Here is a 13646-nt window from a genome sequence, read left to right as displayed (position 1 = left end):
TTATGGGTCTCTAATACAATTAATATACATCACAGAAACCTGGTGAAATCAGTAGTGAGCGTTTTTATTATTGTAGAAATTTGGTCTTGGTAGAATTAATTTGTGTTGGAATGAGAAAGAATTGCATGAGACAGATTGGATTTAAACTAGACACCTTTAACAACGTACTTTACTCTAAAATTCAAGTTTTAACACCTCTTTTTATTAGTGGTTACCAGAACACTTTTGATTGATTAACTTATTCAATATATTGGAATTAGGCCCCAATTGAATTGTCTATAATCTGAATTACTATTTTCAATATATTGAAGTTAGTGTGTTTTTAACTATTGTGTCTTTTTGAATCTTATTTATAAATGGATGATGGTATAACGATTGTGTATAATCATGGAGATAGTTTTGTCACCAAACCAAATGATAGTTTGGTTTATAACAATGATCACACTGATGAGTTGACTGGGTTGGATAAGGATTTACTAGATGTGTTTTCACTGAGAGATTACTACAAGGTCCAAGGTTATGATAACATGGTTGAGTGTTGGTGGCTTGTTCTTGTTAGACATATGAAGAGTGGACTGCGAGCACTAAGTCATGACAAGGGGTTGCTAGAGATATGCTTCTATGCAAAGAACAATGAGAAAAGAGTACACATATACTATGAGCATGGAGTTTTCCAACCCATGGTAGATGAAGCACCTAAATTGATAGAGTTAACACCCAATGCCACTAGTGTAGACAAGGATGTCAAACGGACCACACCTAACCCAAATAATGATACACCAACCATTCCTTCTGAAGAAACCAACCCTGAACCTCCTGAATTTACTACAATCCATAGCAAATCACCCATCAACTCCACAACCGAAGGCCCTTCCAATGCAGCATCCAATCTCCTACCTCAATATGTTTTCAACTTCTAATTAAAGGAGACACCCCAACCGAAACCAACACCTAAGAAAACACTTAAGCCCAAACTAGCACCTAAGGAGACACATAAGCCCACACCCAACCCAGCACCTAAGCCCAAGTCCACATCCAAACCAGCACCTAAGCCCAAGTCCACATCGAATACAATTAAGTCCACACTCAAATCTGGATCCAAGCCCAATCCAACACCCAAATCAGCACCCAAGACAACCTATATAAGCCTAGATGACAGTAATGGCAGTGACAGTGACGCACATGACTCCTGCAAATCTGCAGACGATAGCCTATATAAGCCTGGACCACAAGATAGTTCTACTGAATCAGATATTGAATGTGGCCTATCTAGGGCAAGGTTGAGAAAATTTAAGTTGAAGCATGCTCTAGGTGCTTCCTAGAAGAAGGGCAAGGAGAAAATAGTGGAGAAAGATGATGGTCAATTGGTCATGTTGTGAAGAATTCATATGAAGAAGTAGATTGGCTGCAAGTGTTGGCCAATAAAAGAAACAACCAAGAATCTTATGATGTATATGATCCAATTCACAATGATTCTGATGGAAACGACTCTTGAAAGTCTAAAGAAGTGAAAACGTACCAAACTCATATGAGGAGTGGAGTGATGATGATGCTGATGATGTATTTCCAATCTTCTCTAAGGGTGGCCGATTTGGTGAACTAAAGCCTCAAGTTGGAATGAAGTTCAATAACAAGAATGAATTTATGGATGCTGTGAAGGAATTTACCATTCAAACGAGTAGGGAGATTAAATTTAGAAGGAATGAGAGCTACAGAGTCAGAGCTATATGCAAGTGGACAACTGGAGAAGATGAGGATATGGTTAGATGTCCATAGGTTGCTTATGCATCAGAGATTCTGAGGAGACATGCTGGCAATTGAAAACCTTTAATAATAAACACATATGTCCTAGGATGACCGAAAATAGAGCTGCTAATAGGAGATGGCTTGCTGGCAATTGGTTAAAAAATTGAGGAGGTATTCGAGCTTAAATCACGGTGAGGCTGAAGCATATTTCAGGAAAAGACCTAAACAAAATCATCACTCATAGAGTTTTAACAGACGCAAGAAATATTGTTTATGGTGATGCAGTTGCTTAGTATGGTTTAGTTAGAGACTATGCAGAGACTCTACTTAAGAGTAATCCAGGTTCAACAGTAAATATTGATACATATCTTCAAGGGGAGGATCCTATCTTTGAAAAAATGTATTTATGACTGGATGGATGTAAGAAGGGTTTTAAAACTGGCTACTGCCCACTGATCGGACTTGACGGAGCTTTCTTGAAGACTCAATTTGGGGGACAAATACTCTCAGCAGTGGCTCAGGATGCCAATTACCACATATATCCAATTGCATCGGCAATTGTTGACGTCGAGAATAAAGAGAATTAGAGGTGGTTTTTGGACCTGTTGCTGGATGACTCGGGTGACTACATGGCTAACAAATGGGCTTTTATGTCAAACATGCAAAAGGTAAATAAATAAATGTATTAATATGTTTTATTGATGTTTGTTGCGAGGACTGTTATTAGTACAGCTAAAATATTTGGGTGGTTGATTTGAGTTCATTCAACTTAATTAAGGGGTCTGATTGAGGTCATTTAATATATTTTGGGGGGTCTGTTTAAGGCACGATAATTGAATTTGCCTGTGTTACTGATTTAGGGTTTGGCTTCAGCAGTAAAGGAGTTCATGCCCAATGTACACCATAGATTTTGTGTCTGGCAACTATGGAAGAATTTTAACAAACGGTAAAAAGAGAAAAAGTATAGAGGATTATTGTAGGAGTGTGCTAGAAAAATAACTCGCCATAGTTTTGATAAGAATATGGATAGGTTAAAGAGACTTAACGAGCAAGATTGGACATACTTGGATAAGTGGCCTAGAAAAGCATGGACAAGGACATATTTCCGACACGATAACAAAATTTACAACATTTATAACAATACTTGTGAGGATTTTAACTCGAGGATCAAGGAATACAGAGCTCAACCAATAATCACCCTAATAGAGGAGGTTTGAATGTTTGTGATGCGGTTTATTATAAAAAACAAGGTCAAGTTATCCCACCATGTTGGTAAGCTCCCACCAATACAACATAGAAGATTGTAGAAAATCTGAAAAGAATCTCAAAATGCACATCGATTTGGAGTGGAGATGAAGAGTATCATAGATTTGAGATCCACGGTTGGCCTACCAACATGGCTGTTGACTTAGAAAAGAGATATGCACTTGTAGGTTTTGGCAATAACAGGTAATAAAGTTGTTATTAACTAGTGATTTCTATTTATTTATATCATTTGATTAAATAGATTTTGGAATAGATAGTGACTGGTTTGTATTTAATTAACTGTTGTTATTTGTTTAACTAGTGATTGGTCTCTTATGATTAATCTCTATTTATTTATAAAATTTGATTAAATAGATTTTGGAATATAGTGATTGATTTGTATTTAACTAAGTGTTGTTATCTGTTTAACTAGTGATTTTGATCTCTATATATTTATACCATTTCATTAAATAGAATTTTTAATATTGTTTCATAATACTTGTCTTCGTTGGCATGCCATGTATCCATGCATGTGCACCCATCTCCAGGATAAATCGAAATCCTGAGGATTTTTGTCATCATTGGCTGACCATGGAACCCTATAGAGATATCTACAAGCACTCTCTTAATCCAATACTAAGGCAAGATCTTTGGAAGAAAAGTCAACACAATAAGCCTCGTGCACCCAAAATAAAGAGAAAGATAGGGCCAATAACCAAAAAAGAATTAAGGACGCTGATGAAGAGCCCTCTGGTGTTAAGAAATCAAAAACTTCAACCAAGTTGAAGAGGCAATACAAGGAATTCACATGTACTTACTGTGGTACGAGAGGGCATACAAAGAGAAGTTGCGCTCACAAGAAGGCTGATGACCTTGCTAGTGCCCTTGCTAATTTAGCAGTAGCTATTGTTGTAAAAGAAAAAGGTTCCAAGGTTGGAGAGACTACAGACCCAGCAAATGCTGCTACTGCTGACACACAAGTTGGTGGGATTAATGAAAATGCTCCATTAGAACCACTTCAAGCTGTTGATGATGTACAAACTTAAGAGATTGTACTCATCCAACCAACTTACTCACAGCCAGAAAATCAAGAACAGGTAGTGATTGGTTTCTAATATTTGAATAACTACTGACTAGTTTGTATTGGTTTATAATATACGATTAAATATTGTATTGATTTTTAATTATGTTAAAAAATTTACTAGATCCCTCTATCAGACTCACCTCTACCTCCACAACAGGTGACAAGGCTTGAGAAGCTGAAATCTAAGAGAAAAATAACTTTCAAGTTGGACCCAATGCAAAGAGCAAGTTTTGGGACAGCTACACACTTTACAGAGTTTATGAAATTCATCCCCACCCCGGGCTTCAAACCACCAACAATAAAATAAAATATGATTTGCAATGTTGGCTGGAAGAAGTTGTATAGGACATATTTTGTAGAAAGCCTTTTCAAACTATGCTCTTTTGATATTTTGAGACTCTGTTATGTAGGGTATTCTATTTTGGCTTAGGATATTTTAAAACCGTGTTATGTAGGGTATTGTGGTATGTTATAGATATTGCTATTGCTAATGCTGCTTATCACTGATGACAATGATTAATCACTATGAATTACTAAAAGAATGACTATCTTTTGTTTTTTTAACTTATTTGTAAAATTTTAAACCTCTTTCACATAATCTCAGTTTTAAACAACTTTTACAAAATACATCATTACCCAAGAGAACGTAAAATTCTATTTCTATTTTGTCATCAACTTCCAACTCCATGAAAAAAGAAATCAAATATATAACAATATTTCATTCACATAATTGATATCACATTTACATATATTTCAACCCACCTAATCCATAAGCTGCAATCACAAATCCAAAAATAATGACAAACACACAACATAATATTCCACATTCTTAAGATTCTAATTGCAGCTTCAACAGCACTAACATTCCATCCCAGAGATATTTTCCAATGATCTTCACTAATTGGAGTTTCATTTCTCCCAACTATGGCTTCTTCTTCTTCAACATCTTCCCATTTGAAAAAGTCACACCATCTCTTACCGGAAGTCTACAACACCAAAAACAAAAAAAAAATTGATATTAAGAACAACTACAAAACCAAGAAGAATTTGAAAAATAAGACACGCAATCAAGTTGCAACAATTTAACTAACTCACATTATAGTTAGGGCATCCGTAAAATGGTCTTTCTGGATTGGAATCTGTCCCAAACCACCGAATAATAGGATGGAACACACAACTGCACCAATGCGGAACCTTCCCACCTCTATCATGGTGTGCGTTCTTCACCCAACCACCAGCGAACAAGATCTATTAGAACTACCTGAGCCTTGGCTGTTGCTCCACAACATCCTTCCCAACTCTTGAAGAGACTACTACATTTTGGGAGAATTAGGGCTGTTAGGTTTTATGTTCAAATTGTGAGGGGTTAAATTGATGCCTTGAAAATTTTGGCCACGTCATCTAACCGTTACAGTTCCAGGTGTCAATTAAAATTACCAAGTCAGCTTTTCGGTGACATAAATTGATGGAAAGGCCAAATTGAAGCAATGTTCAAAGTTTCAGGGTAAAATTAGAGTCAATTGAAAGTTTGAGGACTAAATTACGTCGAGGGTCAAATTTCAGGGGCCATTTTGTGTAATAACTTATTTATATCCTTAAAGTTTAGGCCTCCCTACTTCCGGGTCTGCATGAAATTCTTCACGCTATCTAGTGCATTATCCTTTTGGAGCCCTTTTGGCCTTACCATAAATTCATTATCGCTTTCTGAATCTCTTCCAGCAACATATCAGGCAATTTAAAACAGCTTAGCATGTATAAGGGCACTACTGTGGCGACGACCTTCACTAAGACTTCTCTTCCATTTTTCAACAATAGTGATCTCTTCTAGTGTTGAACCTTCTGGAACACTTTGTCTTTGATGTAATTAAAATTATCTCTCTTTGATATCTGAACAGCTGCCGATAACCCCCAGATATTTTAGCAGGTTGATCACGAATAAAACTAGGGATATCACAGCTAAAAAAGATTGGCGATTTATCTAAATTAACCACATGACTACTAATTTCTTCATAATTCCTCAGAAAATCTAGATTAAGCTTAAGCAATCCTCTTCTATAGCTCTACTAAATGGTTGATCTTAGGCACCTAGGGTTCAGTCTCAGTCCTGGAAATTTCAGCCTCTATTCTCTTATGTGGAGTAGATAGGATAGTCCCTCTGCAAAAAAGATAGGGAGATGGAAGGTCATCTTGATGCAGCCCTCTACCTGGTTTAAAAAGAATCATGAGGTTGTCTATGCACAATAACAGAGTAAGAAACTGTAGCCATGCACTCCTTGATCCAATCCATTCACTTCTCACAAAAACCCAATTTTTTTTATCATAATCCAAACAAAGGACCAGTCCACCTTGTTGTAGGCCTTGCTCATGTCTAGCTTCAGTGCAAGGTCTTAGCTGTCAAACCTTTTATTTTTCAAAAAATACATAAATTCATGGAAAATTAGAACAATGTTGCTGATGAGTCTTCCCTTAATAAAAGAATTCTAAGAGTCACAAATTAGTCTATTTATAATGAACTATAGCCTGTGCACAAAAATCTTAGAAATAATTTTATAAAACACGTTGCTAAGACCAATGGATCTAATATGTTTCATAGTGCTTGCATTAGAAATTTTAGGAATCAAACAAATTTGAGTGTGATTAAAAGCCTTAAGTATTTTACCTCCGAAGAAGAAATCCTTTATTGCTGAAACAATGTCATTCTTAATTGTCTCCCACAAAAAATGAAAAAATTTTGCAATGAAACCATTGTCACCTGGAGGTGAGAATGAATTTATAGAAAAAACAGCAACTCTAATATCTTTTTCGTCTACTGGTCTGACTAGCATTCTATTTATAGTACTATCAATCTTCTCAGGATTCCTTGCAGCTCTTCCTTGGGGTCCTTAGGGCTACTGATCATAAAGAGATTTTCAAAGTACCATTGCATAATCCTTGCAATTTCTTCCAAATCTATGGCTGAGTTTCCTTGTTCATCCTCCAAGACATGAATTTTGTTCTTTCTATTCCTTGTTTGACATTTACAATGAAAGAATTTGGTGTTTCGGTTTCCCAATGGAGCCACTGGATTCTAGATTTTTTCCTCCGAAACATCTCCTCCTGCACCAATGCTTCCTCCAATTCTTCCTCAAGCACTCCGTCTGCTACCTCTCTTTTCCCTAATTCAGCAACAAGTTTGTCCTCAATGTTAAGGATTTTGACTTCGGAAGTTGTATTGGAGCGTCTCTGCTAGTCCACTAGTTTGTGTCGGCTATCCTTCAGTTTACTGGCCAATCTAAACATAGAAGACCCAACCTGCTCTAGACTCCAGACTTACTTAATTATTGCCACAACTTCTTCATTCTTGTACTACCTTTCTTGGAATTGAAACTTTCTTTTAGTCTTTCGGGTCTCTCTGTCTGCACTTAGTAATAAAGGCCGATGATCAAAACCTATATCACTTAGGTGCATAACAAAGGCTTCGAAGAACTCCTCCCACCATGCATTCGTTGTGAGAACTCTATCCAGTCTCTTACGAATAAAATTACCCCTAAATTGTTGGTTGCTTCATGTGAATTTTCCTCCTTCAAACCTCAAATCTATCAGACCTGCCATATTTATAAACTCGTTGAATTTGAGTATTAAAAAGTCTAATCTGGGCATGCCTCCTTCTTTCTCCTGACGTGCTTTAATTGTATTGAAACCTCCTGTCACTACTATCTTGTCACCCCTTCCGTCCATTATTTGCAGAATTTTTATGAATTGTTCCTCTCGTCGAGTTTCTTCTGTATATAAATAAACTTCAATATCCTCCCAAATATGATTTTGCTGCTCATGTTTTGATGTGAAATAGATAAAAAAAATTCTCCTAGTTAATAATCTGCATGTTTAGTCCCTCCTTCCATGCCACTGCCAAACCTCATGCTTGCCCAGTGGAATTGACTGTAAAGGCTAACTAAAATTCCACTTTCTTAAGCACCTCCTTCACTTTTGAGATATTATTTTTTGTCCCACAAAAAAATAGTACCTTGGAAGAATGGGATTTTGTGATCCCTTCCAAGTTGTAAATTGTCAAGAGTTTTTTCAAATTCCGACAGTTTCATATGATCATCTTCATAGCATGTGGGGGTCAATGTAAGGGTGGCACCATCTCCCCTTTCAACTTCTTTTTGTTTTTCTTGGCACTGTTTCTTACCTTTTGATTCATCTCTAGTTCCTTCTGGATTTCTTTTGATCCTAGTAATAGCTTTCGGTGGTAGTCTCTTTTTAGCTAAATGTTTTATGTTTTGCTTTCGTCCACTTTTCTCTCTCCCCTCTTTACCTTCAAAATTATTATGAAAAAAGTTCTTTATATTTGGGATAGAGATGGTTGGGTTGCTACATCCACTTCATTTTGTCCCACTTCCTCTATTGCTAAATGCTCTCTTTCCCTGCGGTTATGTTCAATCTCCCTGTTTGTGATTTTTACAGCACCTTGAATTTCCTCTACATCTCCTGTTGCTTTAGAGTTTTTACCTTGGACAGAAAGATTAGCAAAGCTGCAGGTAAAACAAACTGGAACAGGTCTCATTGACCTCCCTCTCCTCCTTTTCTGAGTTGCCCTTCCAGTTCGGCTTCTTGTTTTCTTTTTCCTCATATAGCCTCCTTCTAAATTGATTTGCCCTCAACCATAATCCCTACTTCTCTTCTCCTACCTTTCCTTCTGCTGTATTCTCCAAATATCTGCCTATATTCTGAATTTGTGTCTGACACAGCCACCGTAGTGGCAATAGTTCCCAATCCTCTCATGTTTGAGCCGAACCTCCATCACCTTGTTATCACTTTCTGAGATTTTCAGAGACCTGCGTAGTGGCTTTGTTACGTTCAGTATCACGTGGATTTTAATAATTCGATCCTTCTGATTTCTCATAGAGAAGAAGTCAACATCTTACACCTCTCCTATTGATCTTCCAATCCTCTTGCCTAAGCTTTTGTTTTGTATTTCTCCGACAGTTCCTACAACTGAATCCATATTGAAACAAAAGTAAATTCTGTTTCACCAATGGCTGTCTTTCCGTTTCATCTCTTAAGATTGAGGATGAAGTTTTTAAATAATCACAATGCCCCTTTTTCACCCTAATCAAATCCAATTCATTATCAAAGAAAAATTGGAATAAATTATCTCCTAAATCCAACACTTTCAGTCTCTTTGGTTATCTCCAAATCGAATGAAAGGCAGCCTCTATCGTCAATTTTTAGTCTGTCAGTAATCTCTCCACCAGATTCTTAGAGCATTTTTCAGCCCCTTCTTTAATATCTTCATCTTCAAATTGTATCACCTGTTTCCTTTTCTTCCAAACCTTTTTCGTCATGTTTCCTAATATTAGCAGGTATTGTCATGTAGCATTGATGACCATGTTTATATAGTGATCATCCAAAATTAGGATTTCTCTCGCTAAATCTTAGCAGAGCACATGAATACGATTAACTCTAATATCAGAGCACTATTATCGGATTTTCATTTTAGCTCTTTATAAAGTTAAAATAAGTATTCATTCTATTTTCAGTTAAGTATTTACTTTAAATAATTTTTATTTGGATTAAGAACATAATCAAGTGGAATGTTTTGAAATTATAAAAGGTAAAAAAAATTACAAGATTACTTTTAATACTAATAATTACTTTAATTATTTTAACTAAATCTAAATAGCTTTTTGTTTTATATGACGCAAACAGATGCCTTGCCTTTAAGTGTTATATCTTGAAGAAATACTGAGATATTGTAGATAATGATCGGCAAGTCATTCCTATTTGGAATAGTGGGACCCTAGACCTTAATTATTGTTCTTTTCTATAGTACACTCCTATTTACTTTAGCCATAAAGTGAAATGTGCGTATCATATGAGTGCAATAATGAGTGCCAGATGTATGTATGTAACTATGCACTGTTATACATATCAAAAGTCTCTCTTTTTTTTTAATTTGAATTAGAATGCATGTTTGAAAAACCAATTTAGGTTAACATAATAGTTAATTTATTAACCTATTTAAATAAATATTAAAAATTTAAATTACGTTATATATATATATGAAATAATTTATTAATTAATAATAAATTTTTAAATAAAATTCTAATATACAAGGTATTATTCCTTAATTTATTAGAACAAGAGATAGCATACAAAAAATGTATGTCAAAAAATTTAATAAACTATAAAAACAAAACTAAAAAAAAAGATTATGTTATCACTTTTAATAACAGAAATTCTATGATGTTTTCTAAATTCTTGCCTAATTTACCTAAATATAACTAATTTTTATTGATGAAAAAAATATTATAAATTGATTAATCTTTAATAGTGTCTTAAGATATTAATATATACAAAGGTTGAATAATGATGTAGCACCACCACACCCACTTGTGCCCAAGAACAGTTACCCAGACAGCCCAAAAGTTTTACTTTCCGTCATTTACGAAATCACTTGCAACTTGCAATTAAACAAATGTCACCTTGCATGGACTAACTCAAATTTTATAATTTCTTCCATGTATTAACGATTAATCAAAGCAAACTAAAAGCAAAAATATATATAAAACAAACCAGATTTTTTTCCAAAAGATTTAGGGTTCAACAGAAGCACACATAACAAATTTGAATACTTATATTAGTTGACATACTTTAGTACATCATCGTTTATTTGTATTACAATCAAAGAGGTCTAAGCCCTAATCAAATACGACTAAAATAGTAAAATCTGTAAAGCTGAAAAATGTTAGAGACTTGGTATTCTTTTGGGCCCAAGTATACATTAAACCAAGTCATTGTGCATTGTTTCACTCACTTTTGGTCCCTCATCCGATCCACTGTCCCCACCACACCAGAAATTAATGTACAAATTGAATGCCATGCAACGGTCAATTCAAGTTACCATGATGGTCAAAATCAATTATGATGATCATAATGCAAAGTATTCTAATCCTCTAATAAAAATAATTTCATGTTCCAAGATGCATGCACGGTTTAATTTTTGAGAAAAATTTCAGAACTCTGGCAATTCTATTGACTCCCCAGTTCTAATGAATATGTCATACCAAAAATCCATGCCATCATCCTCAAAGTTTGTACTTGGTTGGAAGCTTAAATTCTCCTCAGAATTATTAAATACTGGGTCATAATATTGAAGTGAGGGCAACTCATTATTTGAGATTGTCATGTTGGTGGTTTCATCATCAATTCCTGCCTCTGTCCATAAGCTTTCATCAATTATGTTCTCCAAAGAATCTTCTAGCTCCTCATTCTTGATGTTCATCATGTTCATGATCTTTCTTTCACCAGTATTTGTGGCTGATGAGAATTCACTAGAGGTTGTTGTTGTAGTGGTGGTGCATGATGCTGAAGTTGTGTCCATTTCAGGGAAATTACTATTGAGACTTGCTGGTTCCGATGATTGAACAGTTATGGTGCTTGAATTTGAATCAGAACGTTTGATCTTTGACTTATTAGATACCCTTTTGGTATCTGATGATGATGAATTCATTTGGTTTGGTTTGATGAGCCTCTTCTTCAAATGTGTGTGCCACACATTCTTGATTTCGTTGTCTGTTCTTCCGGGTAATTTTGCCGCAATTGCCGACCACCTTAAAAAAAGGATCAAATTCGATCAGAAACTAATATTGTATAGCATTAGGTGTAAAAATATAACGAGTAATGTCAAATTTACCTAAATTCATACATATTAAAAAAATTGGAACCATATAATAAATATTCAACGTTTTCATTATGTTAATAAAAAAAATTTAAAGTGAGCATATTTGTGAGATTATTATTATTGCTTTGAGATTCGTAATCAGTTTGCTTATCATGCACAGTGAATAAGAAAACAACAAAAGTTGAAATATCCTTGTCTAATTGTAGATTACGTTGGAGAGTGAACAATGAAACTCAATGTTTTGATACTACTATATATGCATGTGTTGCACATAGTACTATAGAATGCATGTGACATAAACTGCCACACTAAGATTTTTGCACAAGCCACAGATCTATAAGAGAATCTTGTATAGCCCCACATTTTGTTATCTTAATGCGTGTAACAGGGTCTTCTCATGTTCTCAAATTATTAGTACTATCTTTTACTTCTTTTTGACATTATTTCAATAGAATTATATTCAGGGTCCAGTACAATTTACAAAGATAACCATAATATCAATTAAATTAAAATTTTAATTCTAATGTGAAAGATATTTTTAAAATAATAAAAATGCATGGTATTTAATTTTATTTGGAGAGTCAAATTAAGGTGGCAGAATACCTAGATTTTGTCGCCTGCTAATGGCTTTATTCGATTATTATTAGTCCTTCATTGAAAGCTTAATTAATATTTGTTGACGCAACGTTTTCAATTTTGGATTTCATAAAAGTTGACAAATAATGACACTGGACCCCACCACCACCTTCAACTCATCAATAATGTGGCCTAGCTTTTAATTTTCTTCTGTGAACTCATGAATAATAATCCAGCTTCTTGAAACAGGAGACGAAAACTAGTACTACTGAATCAACCATTTTATTATTTTACAAATTAAGGATAACTATTAAATCAAGAAAACAGCATCATCCATGCATGTTAAAGATACATGATGAGAGAAGATGTCATGCATGTATCATGAATCATGAATCATGAATCTTGAATCATGAATATGTACCTGTTGCCAAGCATTTCATGAAGCTTGATGATGGTTTCTTCTTCTTCAATGGTGAAATTCCCTCTCTTGATATCAGGCCTCAGATAATTTATCCACCTTAATCTGCAGCTCTTTCCACACCTTAGCAACCCTGACCAAATTGTCATCGTACTCAGAATTAATCATTCATAAAACTAATCGATCTGAAGTATAAAAAGAGGTACATGAATAATTATATTTCTAACCTGCTTGCTTTGGGAGGGCACGCCAATTGCCATGGCCATGTTTTTGGATGTAAGAAATGAGGATTTGATCTTCCTCTGCCGTCCATGGACCCTTCTTCAATCCCATCTTTTCACAACAAGGAGCTCTCACCATCTTTGCTTCTTGTAATTTCTTATGCTGTTAACTAACTAGTACTAGTACTAGTTATGAAAAGAGAGAGTAGTGAATGAAGAAGACTAGTACAAAGTATTTGTGATATGTATAGTATATATAATTTTTTTGTTGTGAAAAATGGGGATATTAATGTGATGAAATGAAAGCCCGTGATGGCGAGCTAGTATTTATCATTGGATATTCCGCACGCCAAGAACGGTCCAAAGACGAGAGAGGCATCTTCTTCACTTATTCAAACCTTTTTAATTAGCACCTTCCTCGAAAGAGTGTCACTCTCTCTCTATCACACACAATGACATAAACATAAGAATATAAAATTATTATTAATTTAATTTAATTTAATTTTGTTACTATTTGTATAATACTATACATCATAAATAAGTGAGACTAGTATTGAGGTTTAAATTAAAAGATTTTGTCACATGTCACATTGGTGAGTGGTGACCGACTACAATAATAAGCACAAATTTGATAACATATATTTACCTATATTCGTACCAAGTTAGATAAAATATTAAGGAGGACAAAAA

At 34.8% G+C, this 13646-nt stretch overlaps 1 protein-coding gene across 1 annotated transcript; it reads right to left on the bottom strand.

The window, feature by feature from the left end:
• Positions 1 to 10676: 10676 nt before the first annotated feature.
• LOC130948715 (transcription factor MYB30-like) lies at positions 10677 to 13259 on the bottom strand. Its single transcript, XM_057877559.1, has 3 exons — positions 12963 to 13259; positions 12739 to 12868; positions 10677 to 11670 (listed from the first exon to the last, which is right to left on the bottom strand). The coding sequence occupies exons 1-3, from the start codon at positions 13093 to 13095 to the stop codon at positions 11073 to 11075; spliced, it is 861 nt and encodes a 286-aa protein (XP_057733542.1). The 5' UTR covers positions 13096 to 13259; the 3' UTR covers positions 10677 to 11072.
• Between the last annotated feature and the right edge of the window lie 387 nt (positions 13260 to 13646).

Source organism: Arachis stenosperma, chromosome 9, assembly GCF_014773155.1.
Source record: "Arachis stenosperma cultivar V10309 chromosome 9, arast.V10309.gnm1.PFL2, whole genome shotgun sequence".
Classification (NCBI taxonomy): domain Eukaryota; kingdom Viridiplantae; phylum Streptophyta; class Magnoliopsida; order Fabales; family Fabaceae; genus Arachis; species Arachis stenosperma.
Note: the sequence above shows the minus strand (reverse complement) of the source record. Positions and strands in the feature narration are given on the sequence as shown.

Coding starts and splice junctions, on each gene's coding strand:
- LOC130948715 (XM_057877559.1), bottom strand. CDS start 13,095: ATGGTGAGAGCTCCTTGTTGTGAAAAGATGGGATTGAAGAAGGGTCCA. Junction 12,869..12,962: donor TGCCCTCCCAAAGCAAGCAG/GTTAGAAATATA, acceptor CAATTTGGTCAG/GGTTGCTAAGGTGTGGAAAG. Junction 11,671..12,738: donor CATGAAATGCTTGGCAACAG/GTACATATTCAT, acceptor CCTTTTTTTAAG/GTGGTCGGCAATTGCGGCAA.